Source organism: Acinonyx jubatus, chromosome D4 (genome assembly GCF_027475565.1).
Source record: "Acinonyx jubatus isolate Ajub_Pintada_27869175 chromosome D4, VMU_Ajub_asm_v1.0, whole genome shotgun sequence".
Lineage (NCBI taxonomy): Eukaryota > Metazoa > Chordata > Mammalia > Carnivora > Felidae > Acinonyx > Acinonyx jubatus.
This window is the reverse complement of record NC_069391.1, coordinates 33,896,112-33,918,831: the sequence shown is the minus strand read 5'-3', so window position 1 is coordinate 33,918,831 and position 22,720 is coordinate 33,896,112. Positions and strand designations below refer to the sequence as shown.

General features: G+C 48.5%; 1 protein-coding gene and 1 non-coding gene across 3 annotated transcripts in view; both read left to right on the top strand.

Annotated features, from left to right (window-relative positions):
• The window catches only part of TMOD1 (tropomodulin 1), an 86,583-nt gene that overhangs the window by 12,551 nt on the left and 51,312 nt on the right, over positions 1–22,720 (top strand). Inside the window, exons 1-2 of one of the 2 annotated variants that reach the window (XM_027039499.2) lie at positions 6,810–6,963; positions 8,267–8,432. In XM_027039499.2, coding sequence (XP_026895300.1) covers positions 8,313–8,432 — 120 coding nt within the window. In that variant the 5' untranslated portion in view covers positions 6,810–6,963; positions 8,267–8,312. Of the gene's footprint in view, positions 1–6,809; positions 6,964–8,266; positions 8,433–22,720 lie in introns of those variants that run through there. The other variant, XM_027039498.2, reaches the window with a different exon arrangement.
• LOC113593714 (U6 spliceosomal RNA) lies at positions 10,919–11,029 on the top strand. Its single transcript, XR_003414023.1, has one exon. It is a non-coding gene; the product is annotated as a U6 spliceosomal RNA (small nuclear RNA).

Sequence of the window (22,720 nt, the reverse complement as noted above, 5' to 3'; positions counted from 1 at the left end):
CAGCACACGGGCACCTGTGTGATCAAGACATTGAATAATAAGTAAGAAAACACTATGACAGATCAAAAGCGAAGCTATGAGAAAAAAACAAAGCTTTGTATCTTGGTACCTTTAATGGCACTTTTTCCCTGATTTTGAACAGAGGACCTTACAGTCTTATTTTACACCGGACCCAGACCCAGCAAATTCGGGAGCCAGTCCTGCCTGGGAGGATCTTGCGGCAGGGCAGGGTGAAAGGTTAGGCGTCATGCAGGCACTCCCTGGGGAAGCAAGATGGCAGGGGATGTGGGCCTCAGAGGCTGCTCTCTGACTGGATCTCATCACAGGTGACAGCATGCCCCAAGGCACTCACTTCTTGCCCTGCAGGGGACACAGAACTGCAGGCATGAAGTGGCTGAGGTTTTAATGAGCTGCAAAGGTCTCTGCGTATTGCGTGGTTATTGGCGTGATTATTGCATCCCATTCTACGACCCTCTTTTAAACCTAACCATTGAAGAAATTAAACCCCCCACAGCTTCCATTACCTGCTGGTCGACCCCACCACACCCTACCTGGCAGTCCCCACCCCGCACCGATTGAGGGTTGGTTGGCTTTCTCCCCTTGTGGGTCACTGGCCTGGGATGGAATTCGCTTGTCCCCAGGCCTGTATCCCTGACTGACCTGCACTGATGGCACCCTCACCCTGAGCCGGGTCACAGCTGCATGCTGAGATGCAGAGCTGGTCAGAGAGTGCTCCTCCCCCCACCCAGGTCCCGGCCAGCAGGGGGCGTGGGGGGGGGGAGTTGAGGGGTGTGGGAGCACAGAGTTCCCCGCTAGGCAGGGCGGCACTGCTTCCTCAGTGCAGGGAGAGGCCAGCTACTCTAGTAATGAGGTGGGGGGGATGCTTTGCTCTCTGGAGAGGCTGTGCCTCCAGGACTTAGCAGGGCTTCCAAGAGTGTGGAGGCCGGGAGAGGCTACTCCAGGCTGAGAGGACATCCCGGAGGCCTGAAATGTCAGGGGTGCCTGGGGTGAGTGGTCTGGTAGAGCCAGAAAGGGAAGGCCTGGGCTGGATCAAAAGCGGAGGAGGCCCACAGGCCACCAGCTCTCCCATGGCCTCGAACTCCAGGCCAGAGTTTGCTATCTGTCATCATAATGGGGGCTACTGAAGGTGGCTTTCAGCTCAGGAGCAGCATCACATCTGCTTTTCATAAAGATCATTTAGAGGCTGAGTTGGGTGTGGACGGAAAAGTAGGGGAACTGAGGCAGGGAGACAGGCTTGGGGGGCCGTGGTGATAGCATAGATTTTAAAAAGGCAAGCCCCATAGGAAGGGAGAGAGGGGACAGACAGGATGTGAGAGAGGTAGGCTTCTAGTCACAAAGGACAACTAGAGTATGACTCCAATTGGGTGAAGTACCTGGAGTAGTCACATTCCTCAGGACAGAAATAGGGTGGCGGCTGCCAGGGCCTGGGGTGGACCGGAGGGCAGAATGACGAGTTTGTGCTTAATGGGGACAGTTTCAGTTTGGGAAGATGCGCGTGTTCTGGAGCTGGACGGTGGTGATGGTGCACAGTGTGGCTGTGCTTAACTGTTTACTTGAAATAGGTTAAAATGGTAACCTATTATGGTTAACACGTTTTATGTTATGTGCATTTTATCGCAATTTCAAAAAAAATGTAATGTGTAAAAAATAAGAGAGGAAAAGGGAGAGGCCGGCAGGCATGGGGACTTCCCAGAGTGAGGGGAGTGGGAAGGGAGTGTGCAGGCTGGCCCCCCCCACCCCCGCCAGCTGGCCTGGGTGACTGACAGGCTGCGCAGGTGCAGGTGTGGTCCCCCAGGAGAGGAGAGGGTGGTGGTGGTGAGGCAGGGGGACTCCAGAAGTGCCTGGCAGGAGCCTGGGCTGCAGAGACTGGCTGAGAGTCATCAGCTTATCGCTGGTAACCGACCCCACACGGGAGAAGATGAGAAGCCCCAGGGGAAGCGTGAGACGTGAGAAGAAGGCAGAACCCCCGGGACGGGTGGGCCGAGGAGAAGGCCTCATCAGGGAGGCTGAGAAGCAGGGGCACAGAGGAAGGAGGGAAACTGAGAGTAGAGTCTGAGCTCTTGCTCTTGTGCAACTACAAGAAGAAGGGTTCATTCAAGACGCCTGAGTGCAGTGAGGGGGTGTGTGGGAGAGAGGGTGGTCCTCCAAAGGATTGTGGGAGGATCGGGGCGGGGGGGTGGGTCTCATGGGAATCCAGCATGAGCTACAGCAATCCAGGCCTGAGGGAGCCGGGCACTTTTGGGGACACGGCATTCTCCACCTCTCTCTCAGCCCTGTGAATTCACCCTCCTCTGAGGACTCTTACTCCCCCAAATGTCTCTTCCCTCATGGCCTCAGCTTCCATGTGCTCATGGTGGTGTCCTCTCCTCACCCGCAGCTTCCCCTGCCACCTGCCTCACTTTCTCCTTATGTCCCAGTTGAGTGCTGTTGTGGCTTGGATTGTATCCTCCCAAAACTCACACCTGTGAATAGGACATTATTTGGAAATAGGGTCTTTGCTGATGATCAAGTTGACATAAGGACATGAGGGCAGGTCCGAATCCAATATGATTGGTGTTCTCATATCAAGGGAACATGTGGACACAGACATGTACAGAACAGGGAGACCGTCCTCAAGGCTAGGAATGCCTGAGGCTCCCAGAGCTAGGGGAGAGACATGGAATGGATACTCCCACAGAGCCTTCAGAAGGAGCCATCCCTGCCAACACCTAGATTTTGAATTTTTAGCCTTCAGAACAGGGAGATAAACATTTCTGTTATTTAAGCCAGTCAGTTTGTGGTACTTTGTTAAGACAATGCCAGGAATTAATACAAATGACAGGAAATAAAAGCTCATTCACCCAACTCATCTTCTTCTTTTTTGTTCCAACCCACCTCATGAGTCATTGACTAGCCAATCAGTTTGTTGCCCTTGAGACAGGCACCCACTTTGTCCAATCAGCTGAGGGGAGGTGTCACATGATATAAAGCATGGCTGCCCCAGAGTGCCTCATGAAGGAGAGCAGTGGAATCAGCTCTCTCAAGAGGAACAGGGGACCTCTCAGGTGCTTGTGTCCCTGAGGCCAAGGGGAGAGAGAGGTGCAGGCTTCAGTGATGAGGGATAGTGGCTTAAAATCTCTTTGATCAAAGTGTCTTCCAAAAGAGAAGGACATGAAAAGATGGGGTGTGAAGACTCAACTTTGTAAATCACCCTTTCTTCACCAATCATCAAGATGTTCACTGTGGCTGGAACAAGAAGACGGTATAACTGGAAAATATTCCTCTGAACTTGAGGCCCCGCCCTCCTGACCTCAGGGAAGTGCAGTCCATAAATCAAGATCCTGCGCCAGCGCCTCTTTCCAGAGTTTTCCCACGGGGACGGATGCTGGAAAAGCCATTAGCAGAAGTGACTGGACCCACTTCCCATGAAAGATTTAAAAGTGCATTTGGTACTCCAGGAACTTCCCCGCCTCAGAGCATTCATTTCTGACGCTTCCTGATGGATGGCCTCAGCCCTTGACCCACTATTTTTCTACTCTCCAACCTGCTTAGTTGTATTTCCTGGCACAGCTTGTAAATTCTATTTTTTCATGTGGAGCAGTGGTTTAAGGCTTCTGCCGTTGAGAAGCAGGGTGGCCAGATGTGCTGCCAGAGTAATATATGCACTAGATTTGGAAGAATTTTTTCAATGTGTTTTAAGTTTATTGAGCTGCCCTTTTATTTTTCTCACTGACTCCTACTGAGGATTCAATTTATAAAACAGGTAACAGAGGTGCTTCAGGTGGGCCATTCTGGGGGCTTCATCACCCCCCTTCCTGCCGGCCCCTCCCCTCTTGGGTTCCCAGTCCTCTGAGACCTGGTCCCATCTTTCCGTTTTAAAGATGGGAAAACAAAGGATCCAAGAAGAGAAGGGACTTGCCCAAAGGCCCAAGGGCACTAGACCCAAACCCAGATGGGCTCATTCTCTACTAGCACACTTACCGGGCACAGGGCTAGGCAATCGGGACATTAAGACAAGACATATGTCATTATCTTAGGGGAGTTACAGTCTGATGACTGTGCATGGGGGAGCAGGAGGGGGATGGGAAGGTGACCCCGGCAGGAGCGGCAGGGACAGCAGCCTCATACTAATGACTAGTATGCTGAGCCTGCATTGACCACACAGCAGTCCCAGACTTTGCACCTTCTCTGCTTGTGTCCGCTTAATCCTCACACCCTGTGGAGTGAACGAGTACGGTTACCCTCTCACTGTACAGAGTGATGGTCAACTTTTTATTTTAGTAGCTGAATCCCTTCTTTAAGGGAAGTCTGATATGGAGCCCCAAATAAATCAGGCAAAACCAGGGTGAGCCCCCTCACTTAGCCTTTCCTACTTAACCCCCGGCAGGGGCCCTGGAGGAGCCTGAGCTCTCCCTGAACACAGTTTAAAGACCGCCCATCTGATCCAATGTTTGGATGTCTCCAAGAGGGATAGGTTACCAGCAGAATTTCCCAGTCTGCAGTCCGCTTATGCTCATTTTACAGATGAGCAAACAGAGACCCAGAGGAAGGGAGGAAGGAACTCAGCAAGGGTCACCTGGGGAGTTAGCGCCACAACTAGGACTGCAACCAGAGTCTTATGAATCTCAGCCCTTTGTCCATCAGTAATATCTCTTTTATTAGGAAATGGAGACATCCATTAGGAAGCCTTTTATTAACAGCTAGAAATACCATCTCTTCCAGCCGTATTTTAAAGCGGAGCTTACAGTGGGCTCTGTGAATGTGGTTTTCCCCTCCCTCTTACCCTGCCTTTCCCCACCTCCAGCTCCCCACATCACTGACATTAGGAGGAGAATCTTGCTTTGGAGAAGCCATTTCTGGGAGCCAAGTGGGTGAGTGTGGCTTGAAGCTGACAGCTTCATGGTTTACCTTAGGAGTCCTCTGTTCCTCTCAGCTTATTTCATGTAATGCCTCATCACCCCATAATATTCACAGGACACTTGACATTAGAAAGGGCCTTTAAGTCCTCTGAAAAAGGATGTTGAATTCAACAGCACCTTGGAGTGTGCAAGTGGAACATCAACTTCCCTTCCCTGTGTGCACTAAGAGGGAGGCTCCTTCAGGAAAGTTAATGATTGCACCCCGCAGGGTGGCATCTCTGGAGGTGGCCTGCCACCCAACCCGTCCCTCTTCAGCGGGCCCCATGGTCGCCACCTACTTCTCTCTTCTGGCTCCTTCATGGCTCCTTTTCCTACTCTCCCTTGTCCTGACTCATCCCTTCTCCAGGCTCCATCCATGACTTTTTTCTAAGGATTAGAGTGCATATCATCTAGGAAAGGGTCAGCTGGCAAACTGGGAAGCTCCCAGGGTCCCAAACTTGTCCCAGCTCATCCTGTCCCCAAGTCCCTTCTTGCGTGAGTCTGAGTGGCCCAGAGGTGAGGCTAGGGCTGTTACCCAAACTTTGTTTCATGGGATCCCAATCCCAGGAGCAGTTCCTCAGACACATGGTTTCATGGTCAAAGACCAGGAAAATTCTGCTTATAACCTGTTTCTCCTGGAGACACCCAATGTGTGGAAGCATACCAAAATTTCTGAGAAATCCTGTGGTCTCAAATCCTGTGGAACTTTGTATGACACAAAATCTGTTTGAGAGCCAAAAAAAAAAACGTGTTTTGCAGCTAGTTCAAAGGTGTCTCTGTGAGTTAGTTCTGGAAGCCTCTGAACCCTTCACTAGGGTCCCTTTCAGCCATAGATCCTCTCCTGGCTCCACTCAAGAAAAGCCAAATTAGGTTATTCTCTGAGAACATTCACGAAGGTTTTTTTTTTTTTTTTTCCATCTATACCAGAGCATTGTCAGCTGCTTGTGCTTTCTTTGGAAGTAAATAGAAATGAATCAAGGGGGACCCATTTATGGTCTGAACATTGCATTGGGGTCTGGGCAAAGGAAGACATCAGGCTAATCCAAACCATTCTTAGAGGAAAGGATGGCATTGGGGTTTTCTGTATTTGGAAATCAAGTCCTTTCTTATCAGGCCAGCTGTCATATTTCTCCTACAAATATGCTCACATGTGTACAAACTTACATTAATAACACATCTCTCCTTTCTGAAATGGAGGCTTTATCTGTCAGCTTAGCGAACTTTGATTTTCATTTAAGTACACGAATTGTTCTTAGTTAACAACTATTCCAGCTTTTGATTGGTTCATTGGTCGTCTTTTCCTGGCTTTCATTTCTCTCTATCCTGGAAAATCCCATCAGTCATTTCATGGATGAGCCATGCTGTATGTGCGTGCGTGTGTGTGTGTGTGTGTGTGTGTGTTTGCATAGGGGTCTAAAAACAAAAACTGCTGTGACAAAGGAGATACTGGTTGTATTTGTTTGCTGGGGCTACTGTAACAAAATCCCACAAACTGAGTGGCCTAAACAACACAAATTTGTTGTCTCAAATTTCTGGAGGCTAAAAATCCAAGATCCAGGTGTCAGCATGGTTGGTTGCTTCCAAGGCTGTGAGGGTCCATTGCAGACCTCTCCCTCCTCTTCTCGTGGTTCTCTGGCAGCCTTTGGCGGTCCTTGGTTCATTGGAAGCATCGCCCTGATCTCTATCTTCACTCTCACATGGTGTTCTTCCTGCGTGTGTGTCCATCCAAATTTCCACTTTTCATAAGGACACCAGTCATGATGCATCGGGAGCTCACGCTTCTCTAGTATGACCTCATGTGAACTTAACTAATTATATCTGCAAGGACTCTATTTCCAAGTCACATCACATTCTTCCTTGCAGTGTGGTGCTGGCGTATGGACGTACTGGGGGCTAGAACTTCAACATATGAACTGGGGAGCACACAATTCAACCCATAACACCAATCCTGGACACAGTAGTATATTCCATTCTGCAGAGTCTAAGGAAGCCCCGAGCTCCTGCCTCACTTTTTAGCCCATCAGCTTCAGAAAAGAGGGTTAACGGCTCAGCTTACGTAGGACAGGTAAGAACAGGCTTGAACACAGAGACGCTAGCACCTTCTGCAGCAAGCTGACATTTTCCAAGAGGAGAAGAGACGAGGGTCTCCTTAGGGCTGTCTGATGGCGTAAACAAAGGCAGGTAGAACTGGAATCGGGTTCATTTCAATAAAACAAAACAAAACATTCTGTTGTTTGTGTGGCCCTGACTTGGGCCTTGGGGAGAGGGGGGGATGCAGCAAACTGAGACCCTGCCCCTGGGGAAGCCACGGAAGATGGATGTGAGCTGAGTGGAGAGGTACAGACCCAGCGCTAGGGCCATGATGAGCTTTGCTCAGTGAGGGGACACTGAGGCTTTACAAAGGAGGTGATATGGGAGCTAGGCTTGTCCTGTTATCAGTTTTAGCCAAGAAGGAGGACAGAGGGCTTAAGGCATATCAGGATACAAATGGTGGTTCTGGCACTTCCTGGTAGTGTGATTTGTGCGAGTCACTCAACCTCTCTGAGCTGTATGTCCTCATCTGTAAAATGGGGAGAACAGCAGATACCTACCTGAGAGGTTAAATTAGGAAATTCTTGGGGCACCTGGGTGGCTCAGTTGGTTGAGCCTCCGACTCCTGATTTCAGCTCAGATCATGATCTCAGGGTCTGGGGATCGAGCCCCATGTCAGGCTCAATGCTTCAGATTCTCTCTCTCTCTCCCCTCCTCTCTCCACCTCTCTCTCCCCTCCACTGCCCTTCTCCCCCACTCGCTCTCTCTCTGAAATAAAAAATTTTTTAAAAGAAAAAAAAATCCTTGCAAAGTGCTTAATGTAGGGCTTGGATATGGCAGTAAAAGTTAACTGTTATTGCTGGCTGCTTTTTGTGAGGATCGATTGAGATGCTACAGGTGAAGGACCTGCATGCAGCAGGTGTTGAGTTGATACCCCTTCCCTTACACAATCAGGTTTGGCAGAGCTTCCAGAATTCATGTTTTCCATCAGGGCGTGAGGTGCAGGGTGGGGGGTTGTACAGAAAGTATTTGAACTGCTTGGGGAAGAGTTGAGTTTTCAGGCACTCATAAGCCATTTCCAATCACCTATTTATTCGGAATTAATGGCCGGGCCAATGCAACCAGTTACAATTTATTCATTCACATGCCATCAGGGTTTTCACCTTGCACAGTTTTATTGGAGAATTAATCCAACTTAGTGCAGCATTCCACTCTACTAGTTATCATCCTGATGATTCATAGAACATGCCCAGCCACCGTGTAAATGACAAGCATTGATTTGGTCTGAGAGAGAAAATCCAAGAATGATCTTCCTAAGATTTTTCTCTTTCTGGCAGGTCATAGATCTCAGAAACTCAGAAGACAAGCACACATTCTCTTACAATGTCATACAGAAGAGAACTAGAGAAATACCGTGACCTGGATGAAGATGAAATCCTCAGAGCCCTAACAGAGGAAGAACTCAGGACCCTGGAAAATGAGCTGGATGAGCTGGACCCTGATGTGAGTAGGCACTAAAGGGGACAGTCATCGCAGGTACAGGGGCAGCAAACTTTACCACCTGGTGGGGAGGGACAGGTGCAGACTTCTTATAGCTACCACTTCCTGTTTCCTTTGATGACAATGACACTGGAATAACACTGCCCTTGCAGGTGTCTGTGTGTGTGTGTGTGTGTGTGTGTGTGTGTGTGTGTGTGTTGGTTAGGGTTTTCTAGAGCGACAGCATCAATAGGATGTATATTCATATAGGAAGAGATTTATTATGAGGAATCGGCTCACACAATTATGGAGGCTGACAAGTCCCAAGATCTGCAGGCACCAAGCTGGAAGTCCAGGAGGGCTGGCAATGTGGTTCCAGCCTGGGTCCAAAGGCCTGGAGAACCAGCAGAGTTGATGGTACAGTTTCAGTCTGAAGGCCGGCAGGCTCAAGATCCATCAGGAAGAGCCCACGTTTGAGTTTGAGTCTGCAGGCAGGAGAAAAATCAATTACCCAGCTTGACACAGGAAATTCCCTCCTGTTCCTGGGAGAGTCAGGGTTTTTTTTGTTCCATTTAGAACTTCAACTGATTGGATGGGGCCCACCCAAATTAGGGAAGGCAATCTGTTTTACGCAAGTTTACTAATTCAAATGTTACTGTCATATAGAAACATCCTTACATGCATACCCAGGAAAATGTTTAACCAAATATGTGGGCACCCCATTGCCCTGTCAAGTTGACACATAAAATTAACTATCACAATCTACACTTTGCAACTCCATACACCTCTCCTTAAATAGTACTTCTCTCCTTATAAAGATAGTAACAAGGTCATAATTCTGCCTAACATGATACAACTAATTATTCCATGTACAACCTCCTAGAAGAGGAGCTAAAGTCTTTGAGTGATTCCATCCTTGACATCCCACAAGTTAAGTACTATGGTATAAAAATAACAATACTTAAAATATGACAATATAAAATCAATACCTCTTATGTTACACTGTAAGAGAATAAGAGAGGGAAAAAAACCAAAGATATTTGCTTAACACATGCACGTTCAAAGCAAAATAAGGAGGAAACACTCGTGACAATTTTAGTCCTTGTTTCTCTAACTGGTCACATGGTTGTAGCTGGTATTTATAACTACCTTCTTCCACTCCCCCTTCTGTATTCCCTCTGCCTTTAGCAAGCACCTAGTTGGGCATGATTCTCTGCCTGGTTGGATGACTCAAACCTTCATTCCTGAAGGGTCTGGACCGTTAGCGGCCTTGCTTGGATTGGGTTGTTGTAGTTTTCCATTGATTTCAATCACAGGACCTGGTAACAGTAAGAAGGCCCTAAGTAATCTCTGTATTGCAGACAAACGCTTCCTTACCTCCGCTGTGGGGCAGTAGTCCAGTTCCCCCCTGCTAATCAACATCAGTCACCCCAGCCAGTACAGAAACTCCTTCTCCACTTATTGATTCAGTGGCATGAGGAGCCCAGAGTGGCCAGGGGGCAGACTTAACTTCCAGTCCAATGGCATCATTATTGTGTCTCCTGGTGGAAGCATTCCTCCCTTTGGAACTAAGGCCTCTAGGCCAGAAGAGCACAGGGTCACAGGAACAGGAAGAAAAAATTTTGCCAGTGGGTCACCAGCGGTAATAGTAAGGGGTGTCACTGCCATTTCTACCCTTGATTCCTGGACCCGTGAATCCTGGCTAGGGGAGAAACAGCACCATATAATTGGACGCTGTTTCAAACCAGATACAATCTTCTGGAGAACCTTGCCCCAGCCCTACAAGGTACTGCTACCTGGTTGGCACTGTAATGAAGTCTGCAAAAGCCAATTCCACCATTCTATCCAGCTGGTTGTGTTAGGGTAGTAGGAAACATGTGTCATGGAATGAGTTAACAGAGAAATCAAGTACTAGAAGAGCCCCTTTCACTTGTGGAATATGTTTTTATCATTGCATTTCATGCTTGGCACATTTAAGGAGTGTGTTTAATGCTCAGAATTTGCCTCTGCAGTCAGGATGACAGTAGCAAGCGGCAGGAGGCTCCCTGATCAAGCTTGTGGTTTGGCCAGCCACCTCGAAGCCACGAGCAGGGCAGAGAAAGGGATTCCCAGGTGGCCTACTAGACAGGGGCCTTTGTCCTCTATTTACCCCCAAGTACCCAGGTCAATGTTCAGCCCAGAGAAAGTAGATAATGAATAGTATTGAATTAACTGAATTTTCCATTTCATATATTTATATATATTTTTAACTAAAAATTTCAGGGGTGCCTGGGTGGCTCAGTCGGTTAAACCTCTGACTCTTGGTCTCGGCTCACGTCATGATCTCATGGTTTGTGAGATTGAGCCCCACATCGGACTCTGTACTGACAGCCCAGACTCTGCTTGGGATTCTCTCTCCCTCTCTCTCTGTGCCTGTCCCTTGCTTGTGTTCTCTCTCTCTCTCTCTCTCTCTCTCTCTCTCTCTCTCTCTCTCTCAGTAAATAAACATCAAGAAAAAATGGAACATTTCAGTGCTTGCTTCAGCAGCACATATATATACTAACACTGGAATAACCCAGAGAAGATTAGCATGGCCCCTGAGTAAGGATGACACACACATTTGTAAAACATTCTGTATTAAAAAAAAAAAAAATAGTGGAATGTTTCACACCTTTTTTTTTTAAACCTGTCATTGTCCAACTGTGGTTTAACAGTGATCCATAAAGAAAAGAACACTACTATACCATTTCACTAGCCCTCAAGTAATCACAGCTAGTGTAGGGGGAGTGTAGGTTAGCAGGAGAAACACAAGAGGTTAGATGTCGCAGTTCCAGCCCTGGCCCTGGCTCTTTCTCTCCGTGTGACCTTGGGCTAGTTGCTGTCCTTCCCTAGGCCTCAGTGTCCCCCAGCCATGAAATAATGGAGTTGGTTGTTCCCTTCAGGGCTAAGCTGCCCTGAGCTTATAACCTCGTCTTATCTCCAGATTCAATTAAATGTCATATTTCTAGAAAACCCAGATTCCTACTCTAGGGTCCCTGGGTCCCAGGCCCCATAGAATGACAGATCTCTCTTGCTATTCATGACTTCCCCTTGTGCAGCCACGGACGGTTCCTCTGATGAGACTGCTCTAGGGGACTGGGAGGAAGTGTTGGTGCGAGAGGCTTAGGTCTCCTCTTCCCTCCCCTGCACCCCCGCTCTCCAGAAGCCTGGGCTTTGGGAGAAACGAGTGCTCTAGGCAAGGAATAAGCAAGCTTCCAGCTCTATTGCTGTGAGATTATTCTGTTGTAATTTGATCCGAGACCACTGTCACATAGGATTATATGAATGAACAGCTTTAAAAAGTGAGAACAAAAGGAGGGTGTAGCTACTTTCGTCAACTCAGTAAACATGGCTTAGTTACCTGTCAGGTGCCAGGCCCTGTTCTGGCCACCACCACGGGAGCCTGGCAGGGACTCTGCCCTTCAGTGCTCAGCCCACTCAGGCTGGGAGTGCAGGCATGATACACATGTCCTAAATGGACCCAGACAGGGAGCTCAGGGAAAGGACTGGTTCTTACTGGCGGAAGGCTCCACAGAGCAGATGATTGATGCACTGGGCCCTGGCGTTTTTCTGAGTCAAGAATAAAAACAAAGAATTTTAGGCCAATTGGAAGCCATGAGCAAAGTCTCATGTGCAGAAGGTAATTGGGGATGGTAACTAGAATCTCAGTGCAGTTTGTGTAGGGGGTTAGATGAACTTGGAAGGAGGTTTAGGCTGGATAATGGTGGAGGGAGGGGGATTGCAGGGCCAGCCAAAGAGTTTTGACTTTTCTCCGTAGGCCTGAGGAATCTTTGAGGGGCAGTGACTTGGTGAGTTTGCTGGTTCCAGGAGCTCTGAGAACCAATGACCAGAGCAGGTGCCAGTGAGATGGGGGAAAGGTGGAAGGCCCAGCAGGTGGTGGGAGAGTTCCTTTCTGAAGATAAGGAAGGGCTCTGCCCTTCTCTGCAACTTCCCACCATGTTGTAGAATGTTTCTGTTCCTGGGACAGAGAAGTGAAGGCTCCCAGAGGCCCTGCAAGGCCTGCTGCCTCCGGCCTTCTCTGGCTGTTGGAGTTGCTCCGAGCCCCCGGGTGGAGATGGGGTTAGATGAGGCTGTGTCTGCAAGTCAGGTAGGTGATGCCAAGGGTCGGAGCCAAGCATCAGACCCGAGCAGGAGAGGGGGTGGGTAGAAGAGCCCTTTCAGAACTGGGGGCGTGGGCCCTAAGGTCTGCTTGAGCCCCAGCTGGGAGCTCTGTTTCATCTCTAACCTGGCAAAGAGTTCTGCCAGTCACCCCACCCAAATTCAAAGTCTTTGGCCTCAGCAGCAAATCCCCAGAGCCCCTGTGCTTCTCACACAGCCAGCTTCCCCCAGCCCTCCGCCCAGAAGGTCAACAAGAAGGTAGGTGCCCCCTGGAGGGATGGAGAGCCCGGGACCCAGAAAGCTAACTTACCCAGGTCATGGGACCAGGGCGTGGAGACTCAGATTCCAGGCAGGCTTCAGGTGCTCACACAACTTCCACTCTGGCAGGAGGAAAGTAAATGCGCATTTGGATTTGGAGGAGGGTTGAGCAATCAGAGACCTGTGATTCTCATACCATTGTGGTTCCACAATGGACATTTTCAAAGACCCCTTTCTCTCTAAGTTCAAGGACAAGGAAAGAGCAGTCAGAAAGAGGATAGGAGGTAACGGAGGCCAGTGGGTTTTTTTGTCCCAGCCACACAATTGGCCCCTTCATGGAGATGTCTCTGTTACCTGATTTGCAAGTCAGTGTGTGACTTTTGAAGAGATCTAGTGGGCCTCCCTACTTTCTGAGAGTGCAAACATTCCAGCTCGGTTTCACCCACCCTTGGCCCGAGTTGTGAGGTCAGCATGGGGAGAGGCCAAAGGTATGCAGACCAGGAGAGGCCTCGGAGCCAGGCACCTGGGAGGGGCACAGGGACCAGGAGAGTCCATGTCCCCAGCTTTCAGAGCAGGAACTGACCGAGAGAGGGGAAGGAGGTTGCTCTAGGTCACATGTCCAACAGAACCAGACGAGGCCCCGGGTCCACTGCCCTGTCTGTTGCACGCTCTATGGCTTGCGTTTTCATTTCTGTTTAACACATGCTTGTATGGCAATTTCTGCGCACAGGCAGCATTCTGGGCACTTTGAAAATATTAATTCATCCAACCATCATCACAATCCTGTGATGCAGGCATTTTCCAGATGAGAAAACTGAGAGGTGAAGTAAATCGCCTAAGGTCCCACATCTAGGCAGTGGATGAGCCGTGACGTGGTTCTGAGAGCCCCTGTGAAGCTTCATGGGTGTCTCAGGAAGATAGTTTGAGCCACAGATGTGCTCTGGTTTTGTAACTGGGGAGAGTACTGTATGGCAGACCATCCTCCTTTCTTCCTGGATGCAACCTGCAGTGCGGTCCAGGTTCAGTCCTGGCTCTGCTCCCAACTCAGGCAGGCGCTTTCCCTTCCAGGGCTCAGTTTCCCTATCTGTGAAAGGGATGCAGTCAGCCTAGGTGCCTTCAGACATCCCCTCCGGCTCTAACCAGCTATGATTTTGTGAGCGATTGCTGGCAATCTTGTTACCTGAATTCAGCTGACGCTTCAGAGGGTTAGGTTTTCAGTGATGCAATTGTTAAGCCCCGGTGTCACGTGACAGGGTAGAGTACTCAGAGTTGGAAGGCAGCTTTGTTTGCAGCAGAGGGTTCCAAGCTTGTGCGCATGAAAAAAAGAAGAAAAAAAAAAAGTCCCTGAAACTTTCTATCTCTCACTCTGCGGCCTGGAAAAACTCGAGCTTATCATGAGATTGCTGCACTCGGACTCCCGCGGGAGAGGAATGCTCCTTGTGCTAAAAGTATCCACTGTTGACTGATTCCCCAAGAGGATCTGCCCTTTCTCTCTCTCTCTGGAGTTAAGTGGATGCTGCTCTGAGGCCGAGCCAACTCCTTGGTTCAGATCGCCTTTGCACCAGGCAGTGGGGAAAATGGGCAACACACAGAAACATTCAAGAATGACAGGTCACGCTGTGACTTGTGCCAGGACCAGTGTGCAAGCTCTTATGGGATCAATAGATGGCTAACATTTCCTGGCTGTGCCACGGGCAGAGCTTTGCATAGCTGATCTCCTTCATTCCTCTGAGAGGATCCGTCATGGGCATCATTTTAAAGATGGGGAAACTGAGGCCCAGAGAGATGAAATAATCTGCCCAGGATGCAACACAGATAGTGCTGGGATTCCAGCCCACAGTCCTGAGCCATTAGCCTGTGCTGTTGACCACAGCCTCCTAGGAGCACATGTGGGATGGGGCCGCCCAGGGAGTAGAGGGGGGAGTTGCCAGCAGGTTGTTTTTTCCAATATGATTTCCTTTGAAGTTGTGTTAGTTTCTTCATCAATACTAATCTTTAAAAAAAAGAAAGAAAAATACCATCAAGGTAAAGAGTTTATTTGTAAATACTGCTTGATAGTGAAGCTTTGGGGAAAAGGAAGACTTTTTCTTAAGTGTCTCAGTAAAAGGATTAAAATATTAGCAAGAGGGAAGTTGGTAGAGATAATCCCAACCTTATAAAGAAATAGAGTTCTATGAGTTGGTTTTGAAGTCAGCCATCGGGACTCCATGGCACGTTATAGCCACAGAAACAACAGTGGAAAACTACAGTCCCCCTGCAGGGCCCGAAATAATAATAGAAATGATAATGGTAATAATAGCTATATTCTCTGTTGAGGTGAGATCTTCTTTACATGCCAGGCACTGTGCTGAGTGTTTTATGGGCATCCTCTCATAAAATTGCTACAAGGATCCTGTGAGATTGGTCCTTGAAGGTTGGGGTTGAAACCATCCTACGAAGAGAAATAGATGCCCAGAATCACACAACTGGTAGGCTGCAGGCCAAGTTCAGGCAGACCTCTTTCTCTTAGTCCACAATATGCATCAAGAGCTCTGAGAACAAGGGGCCATGAACTGCAGGAAGAAATGATGAAAGAGAAAACTTCGAACTGCGGAATCTCAGAGCTGGAACGACCCTTAGAAACCCTCTAACCCTCCCTCCCCCGCCCCTTGCATAAAGGTACATGATGCAGGGAAAGAAACCCACATTTATGGCGTCCCTCCCGGACACATGTCATTCATTCACTTGGTGCTTTATGCATTTCATTGACTCCTCATACCAACCCTATGAGGTAAGTGGTAATATTGACATTTTAATGATGAAAAAAACAACAACAAAACCCCTGAAGCCCAAAGAGGACAAAGGTCTTATTCAAGGTCACACAGCAAGTCAGCCACAGACCTAGGATGAGAACTTGGGACTTCCTGTCACATCACTCTACTTCCCATCAGACTCCACAAAATCATAAAATCCTCCCTACTCATGCCCCAAATGGCACCCAGTAAGCCAGAGGACACTCTTGGCCATGCAGGAAGCAGCCAAGTTTGGTCCACAGGGCTATGGTTCTCCCTTGTAACACAAACCAGCAGAATTGCAAGCCCAGGACAGAAGTAAACAGTTGAAATGGAAAGAAATAAATCTCTGCTCTAAAAATAGGCACACATCCTTAGAAACACTGCCGGCCATGCACAGAACCAAGGATGGGCCTGGCAGGGGGAGGGTGAGTGAGGCCAGGTGTCAGTGTGTCCCCACCCTAAGCTCTGTCTTCTGGCCCCATGACTAGCTCCCCACACCCCTCTCTAGCCTCTCTGAAGAGCCCTCCTCTCTCCTTAGTCCCTCTTCTCCTGCTTCTTTGCTAGGAGACCTGGTGGTCCTGAAGCCCTTCACTCCTCAGTTCAAAACCCTCCCATTTCTCCCAACCCCCCCTGCCCTCCCACCAAGCCCCCAGCACTGCACCTGCCCCACACTGAGGACACTGAGCAGTTTTCTTTTGACATTTTTAATGGGAAACATTCAAAACCCATAGGAAGGTACAGACAATACCTATGCTCCCATCATCTGCATTTAACAAAAGTAAAAATTTTACCTTATTTTATTCAGATCACCCTTAAAAAGAAAAAAATCACAGTAGCTAAAGTTTAAACCCTGCCTTCTAGTCTCTTCCCCATCTCTCCCACTCTGTGAACACTGTCTGCTTGAGAGGCAGCAAACCAAGCACCCACAACATCAGATAGGTAATAGACACGAAGGGAGGGAGATACACCAATTTCTTGAGGCACATGGTTCATCTTTACTTTTTCCATCCTGGTTCATCTTTTACTTTTCCGCTCTTATTTTTAATGTTTATTTATTTATTTTTGAGAGAGAAAGAGCAAGCAGGCTAGGGGCAGAGAGAGAGAGAAAGAGAGAGAGAGAGAGAGAGAGAATCCCAAGCTGGCTCTGTGCTATCAGCACAGAACCCAATGTGGGACTCAATTTCAAGAGCTGCACGATCATGATCTAAGCCGAAATCAAGAGTCGCACACTTAACTGACTGAGCCACCTAGGCGCCCCCACTTTTCCACTCCTGAAAGAGATGTGGACAGAAGAAAGTTTTCACTTGCCACTTAACCTTCCAGGAAGATAAGTAACAACACAGTCAGTGATGAATGGTAACTGATTCTTGACCTGTGTCAGTGACAGTAGGGGGTAGTGGGGACAGAAGCAAACAGGACATTTTGTGTTTGACTAAAGGGCACTTGCCATTCAGCTCCACCAGTTGTTGCCAATGTGGAAGGGAAAGCACAATATGGCCAGACCATTTAATTTTTCAAGAAATGGTGGATATCTGAATTTTTACGTGCAAGTTCCCTCTTTTTTTTTTTTTTTAATTTTTTTTTTCAACGTTTTTATTTTTTATTTTTGGGACAGAGAGAGACAGAGCATGAACGGGGGAGGGGCAGAGAGAGAGGGAGACACAGAATCGGAAACAGGCTCCAGGCTCCGAGCCATCAGCCCAGAGCCTGACGCGGGGCTCGAACTCACGGACCGCGAGATCGTGACCTGGCTGAAGTCGGACGCTTAACCGACTGCGCCACCCAGGCGCCCCAACCTCTTTTTAAAATGTTGATACCACATTTAAATGCACAGACCAAACCAGCCCAAGTCTTGGCATTTGTTTGGACTATAGGCCTCCTAGTTTGCAACTCAGGCTCTGTTTCATATGACAGGCTTTTGTTTTTGTTTATACACACACACACACACACACACACACACGCACGCACGCATGCACGCACGCACAAATATATATAAATATGGTTAGATATACAAAAAGCACCTAACCCAGTACCTGGCACATAGTACCTGCTTGATAAATGTTTGTCGAAACTGAATATATGATTTGCCCACTAGAATCTAGGTTTCCTAAATTTGAAGCCACATTGTACCACCAGATATAGGGCAGCCAGGTACAGATGTGTAAGTTGTGCATTGCAGGAGACGTTCACATAAACCAGAAAGCAGATAATGTCCTTGGAGTTGTGCAGTGCACAACTTGCACAATCAAATGCAGATATCCCGAGTGTCCCCATAATGCGGTACCTGTTCGGTTGAATGGAAATGAACAATTATGCCCTATGATGATAAAACTCCCTGGCAATAAGTTCTATCTGTATGGAGTTCACACCTTTATTCTGCAGTATGACACTAATAGGGCTTTTGAAATTCATTTTAGAGAAGGAGGATCCAAAGCCAGAGAGCACCATCACACTTCTTGGCCTCACAGTCCTGGGATGAGAACCTAGGTTGTCAGGTAGGATGCAGTTTGGCTACAAGTATAAGAGACTCAAAATAACACTACTTGAGCAGTGGTTTATTCACCCCTCAAGTACAAGTCCAGAAGTGGGCAGTTTAGGGCTGGTATGGAGCTCAGCTCCCCAAACTTCCCAGCGTCCCAGATTCCATCCAGCTCGTCTCTGGCCATCCCTGGGGCGTAGTCTTCATCCTCACGGTCCGGGGTGGCGGCCGTGATAGCTGCACACAAGGCATCGGAATAGAGGGAAGGGGGAGAAAAAGGAAAGGAGAAAAGCCATTATGTAAGTGCCTTTTAAGGAAGGTTACTGGAAATCACCGTTAGACCCTTCTCATGGACCAGGGCTGAGTTCTGTGGATCAACCTACCTGCAAGGGGCCTGGGAAAAGTCGTCTTTAATCCGAGTGGCTTTCTGCTCAGCTGTAGGAGTAGAGTGCTTTTATTACCAAAGAAGGGGAGACATGATATCGGGTACTGTTTGGAGTCTGTCACTGTGAGTTTGCCAGTTTGATGGCCTAATGTCCTGCTCTGCCTAAGGCTCTGAGGCAGAGTGAGAAAAGTTGGCAGGAAATTGGGGCGCCTGGGTGGCTCAGTCGGTTGAGCATCCGACTTCAGCTCAGGTCATGATCTCGCAGCTTGTGAGTTTGAGCCCCGCGTCGGGCTCTGTGCTGACAGCTCAGAGCCTGGAGCCTGTTTCAGATTCTGTGTCTCCCTCTCTCTCTGTCCCAACCCACTCACATTCTGTCTCTGTCTCTCTCAAAAATAAATAAACATTAAAAAAAAAAAGTTGGCAGGAAATTAACCAAATCCAGGCCCTTAAAGAAAACATCACAAAAAGGGCAGTTTGGCATTTCCCAAAATCCCCGTCAGTGGGTGAACCCCATCCTGGACACCCCCACCCTAGCACCTCTCATGTATCCCCCTACCCCCAACCTGCTTGGGGCAGCAGGTGTGATGTTGACCCGAAGGGTGTACGGGCGATACCATCGTTCCCGAGCTGGAGCAGAGTGTTGTATGACTCTGGACTATTCAGAGTACATTTTCTTAGCGCACAGTGCTTGGTGTTGGGGATGCAGAGAGGACAAATATACATCGCAGCTGGCCCCTGAGGGGCACTCTGTCTCCCCAGGGAGAGAGCCAGCATAGATGTGCTCCAAGACAGAATACGATGAGCATTGCATAAGCACTGGCAGGAAGCCTAGGAGAGTTTGGACAGAGAATTACCGGATCGATGTGGGGAGCACTGCAAAGGCCGAGCAGGGTGCCCGAGGGAAGGGCTTTAAAAGACAAATTCAGGGGTGTAGGTGGAGGGGAATGCCAGGCAGAGGGCACGGCCTGAGCACAGGCACGGTGATGTGAGAGCAGGGCGCGGCCGTGGAATGTGGAGCAGCCCAGAGAGGCTGGAACAGGGAACACTTGAGGACAGGAGTGTGTTGGGGTCAAATCATGAGAAGTTCTCTGTACCTGGCTGATGAATGTGTTGGTGATTCTGGAGGCTAGTGGAGACACTGAGCATTTGTGAGAGTACTGAGGAATGACACAGACGTTGTTGTTGGGGGGGGTCTGTCTGGCTGGCGGGAGGGGAAAGGAGAGGGAGAGGCGTGAGGCAGGGAAGCCAGCCAGGAGGCAGCTCTGATGGTCCCACTTGGAGGCATGACAGCTTGATGGAGGATGGTCTGCACAGGATGCAGACACTTCAGAATGCTGCAGCTTCAGACTCACCCAGACTCCTTCCCCTAGCAGGCCACGCCCCCTCGTCCCGCCACACCCTCGTCTGTAATGTGCTTTCTGTCCCCTGTAAGACCCTCTCCTCTGTCCTCCTCACCTGGCTTTTTCCTGCCTGGTCCACTGGGACTCACTGAGCTCAGGAACCACCTCCTCCAAGAAGCTGAGTACAATTGCTCACACATGGACATGTGTCTCCCCTCTAGCTATGGGCCCCGGTGGAGCAGAGTCACGCATTCATTGTCTCAGGATGCCCAGGGCCCAGCACAGCAGGGAACGTGGAAGATTTTTCTTGAATGTGAGGCAGAAAAGGAGGATCAGAACATGGGGGAAGGGAAGGTTTGGCCCACCTTGTGCCATGAACACCAGAGTGAGATAAGTGTGCTGTTAGGACCAATAAGCCCCACCACAAATGGACTTGGCCACAAACGTGCCTTTGAATGTCAGCACTAATGCCCTAAAAAGTTAACTGGGGGAAGTAGCAACTATTGGGTTTCACCGGTCCCATAGCAAGGTCAAGGCAGCAGAGCCAAAGGCCTGGATCTTTCTGGAGAGCAAGAGAAGGGGGGAAGATGCCCAGAGTGTGTTGGGGTGGGAATATGTTCGAAGAGTGGGGGGGCACTTAAAGGTTTGGACCCTGCCTATCCCTCTGTGCCTGGGATATGAGTGGTGTGGCACCCTCCTACACTCTCAGGTTAAGTCCTCCCCCCGCCTCCCCCCCCAACAGACAAGAGAGCTCTGTTGAAGCCCCACTGAATGATTTCTAGTGGGATCTAGAAGTCACTGGTCAGGAATGCAGAGGCAGAGTGCTCTATATCATCCAGGCCCTGAGGAGCTAGAGGGCCTCATTTTATACAAGGGGAAACATACCTGGGAGATAACTGGAAAATAAAAGTCCTCAAGTCCAGTTAAAAAGATATTCTGTGGCCAGATACCTTCTAATTGGGTGACTGGCCTATAAAATGTTGGTCTTGCAGATGTGGTGGAAGGGGAGGGAGAGGGGCCATCTAGAACAGGGTTAGGTCGTTTAAAATGGGGTGGAGGAGAGAAGTCAGTAGGCATTTTGCAAAGTTCAGCCTCCCGGGTTTCACTCTTCCCTCAGGACTGTAACTCCATGCTTCTGGGCCTCAGTTTCTCCATCTGCAAACCGAGACTAGTTTGATAAGGAGGTGAGCTCTGGCTTTCTAACACTTGGAGAGGAAAACTGGTTCTCATATGGCACCACATCTGGTTTCCGGGATCTGTTCCTAGAGGAAGGCTGTCAGGTGAGATGGAACATTTTCTGTGGCTTGGAAGTCAAGAGTCTTAGGCTGTCAGTCCAGCATATGACCTCAAACTAGGCCCTTCCCCTCCCTGACCCTCAGCCGGCTGCTCCCAGTATGCAGCAGAGATTGTACCACATGACCTGTCCTCTTCTGAGGAGTCGTGTTGTGGTTCAGTCACAGAACAGGAATCCAGGTCTCCTGGAGCTGGAGTTAAAGGTGGGGGCACCTTTAACATTCCCTCGTCTTTAGATACAAGCTGATTTATTTAAGAAAAGTGATAAAACTGCTTGTTTTTTTGTTGCCGTGAAGAATCAGATTAGGGGACAATTTATGTATGATTAGTCACCAGTCTGGAAATAGTCATACTTATTCTTGGGTATGCTAATACAGTGTCATCCGTATATGAACTCAGGCTTCCTGGCTTTTTCTGTGCCTCAGTGTCCTCAGTGGAAATGAAAGAATCGGCCCAGAGTCTCTCTTAGAGCTTTGCAGCACTGAGCTGCCAGAAATCCACGATCCTTTCAATACAGTGTGTGTGTGTGTGTGTGTGTGTGTGTGTGTGTGTGTGTGTGTTGTGTGCCTGTGTTGCCTGCACGTTGTACATGTGTGCACGTCTCAACAAGCCCACAGTGGTCCTGGCTGGAATGGCTTCTGACATAGCTCTAACTATCTATAGCAATGATAATTGTGCAGATATTTGATATGTGGTCTTACGGGCACCTGTTGGCAGGGTGTTAGAGCTCCTAACAGCACATTTAAGGATACAGCAAAGTTTCCATTGTCCTGTGGACAACTGGACCCCAGAGTGTGGGTGTGAAAGTTAAATTAAGATGTTAACCTGTCAAGCTGCACATCCGAGTTTTAATTTTACAACATTTAGAAGGAAGTCACCATTTAAAAACCCAAGAGTAGGGAAACACCGAAAGAGATTGCCTAATTTTTTTCCCTTGTGATTTTTCCAAAAACATATTAAACTTTTCATGTGTTTTTAAAAAATTTTAAACCACTAAATTTAAAACTCACACACACACACACACACACACTTCTTTCTTCCTCTAGCCCAGAGCCTGACATGGGCAAGACACTCAAGTAAATATTTGTCAAATAAATGAATGAATATCTTGACCTTCTCTACACTGAATTCTAGTCTGATGGGAACCTTAGGTCAGACATGGCAAAATGCGGTAGCCCACGGACTTGGTCTGGACTGCAGATGTATTTTATTTGACCTGAACATGGTTTTTAAAACATTTGGATTTTGAGCCAATATTTAAAAACCAAGAGCTTCCACATAAAGATGAGCAGATCTAATGGTGTCACCCATATTCTTACATGGCAATAATTCTCTGGAGTTGAGTCGTGTAGAGGCACTGTAGTGTGCCACAGACCCCATCACCCCACAAGCAACTACCAGATGTAATTTTAGCCTAAGATCAGAGAGCCGCCCTCCTCATAGGAGTACATTTCCAACTGTAAGGACATGAAGACATGATTTGAGTCCTACCTAACAAGGTTGTCTCCCAAAGAAAATCTCATCCCTAACCAACCTGTCTTTGGAGTGGAGATACATGTGTGGTGTGTGCAAGTAAATACCTATTCCCCTACTGCAGAATTAATTGATCACTGCCCTGGAGAAGCCACACTGATGCTTCCCTTTGA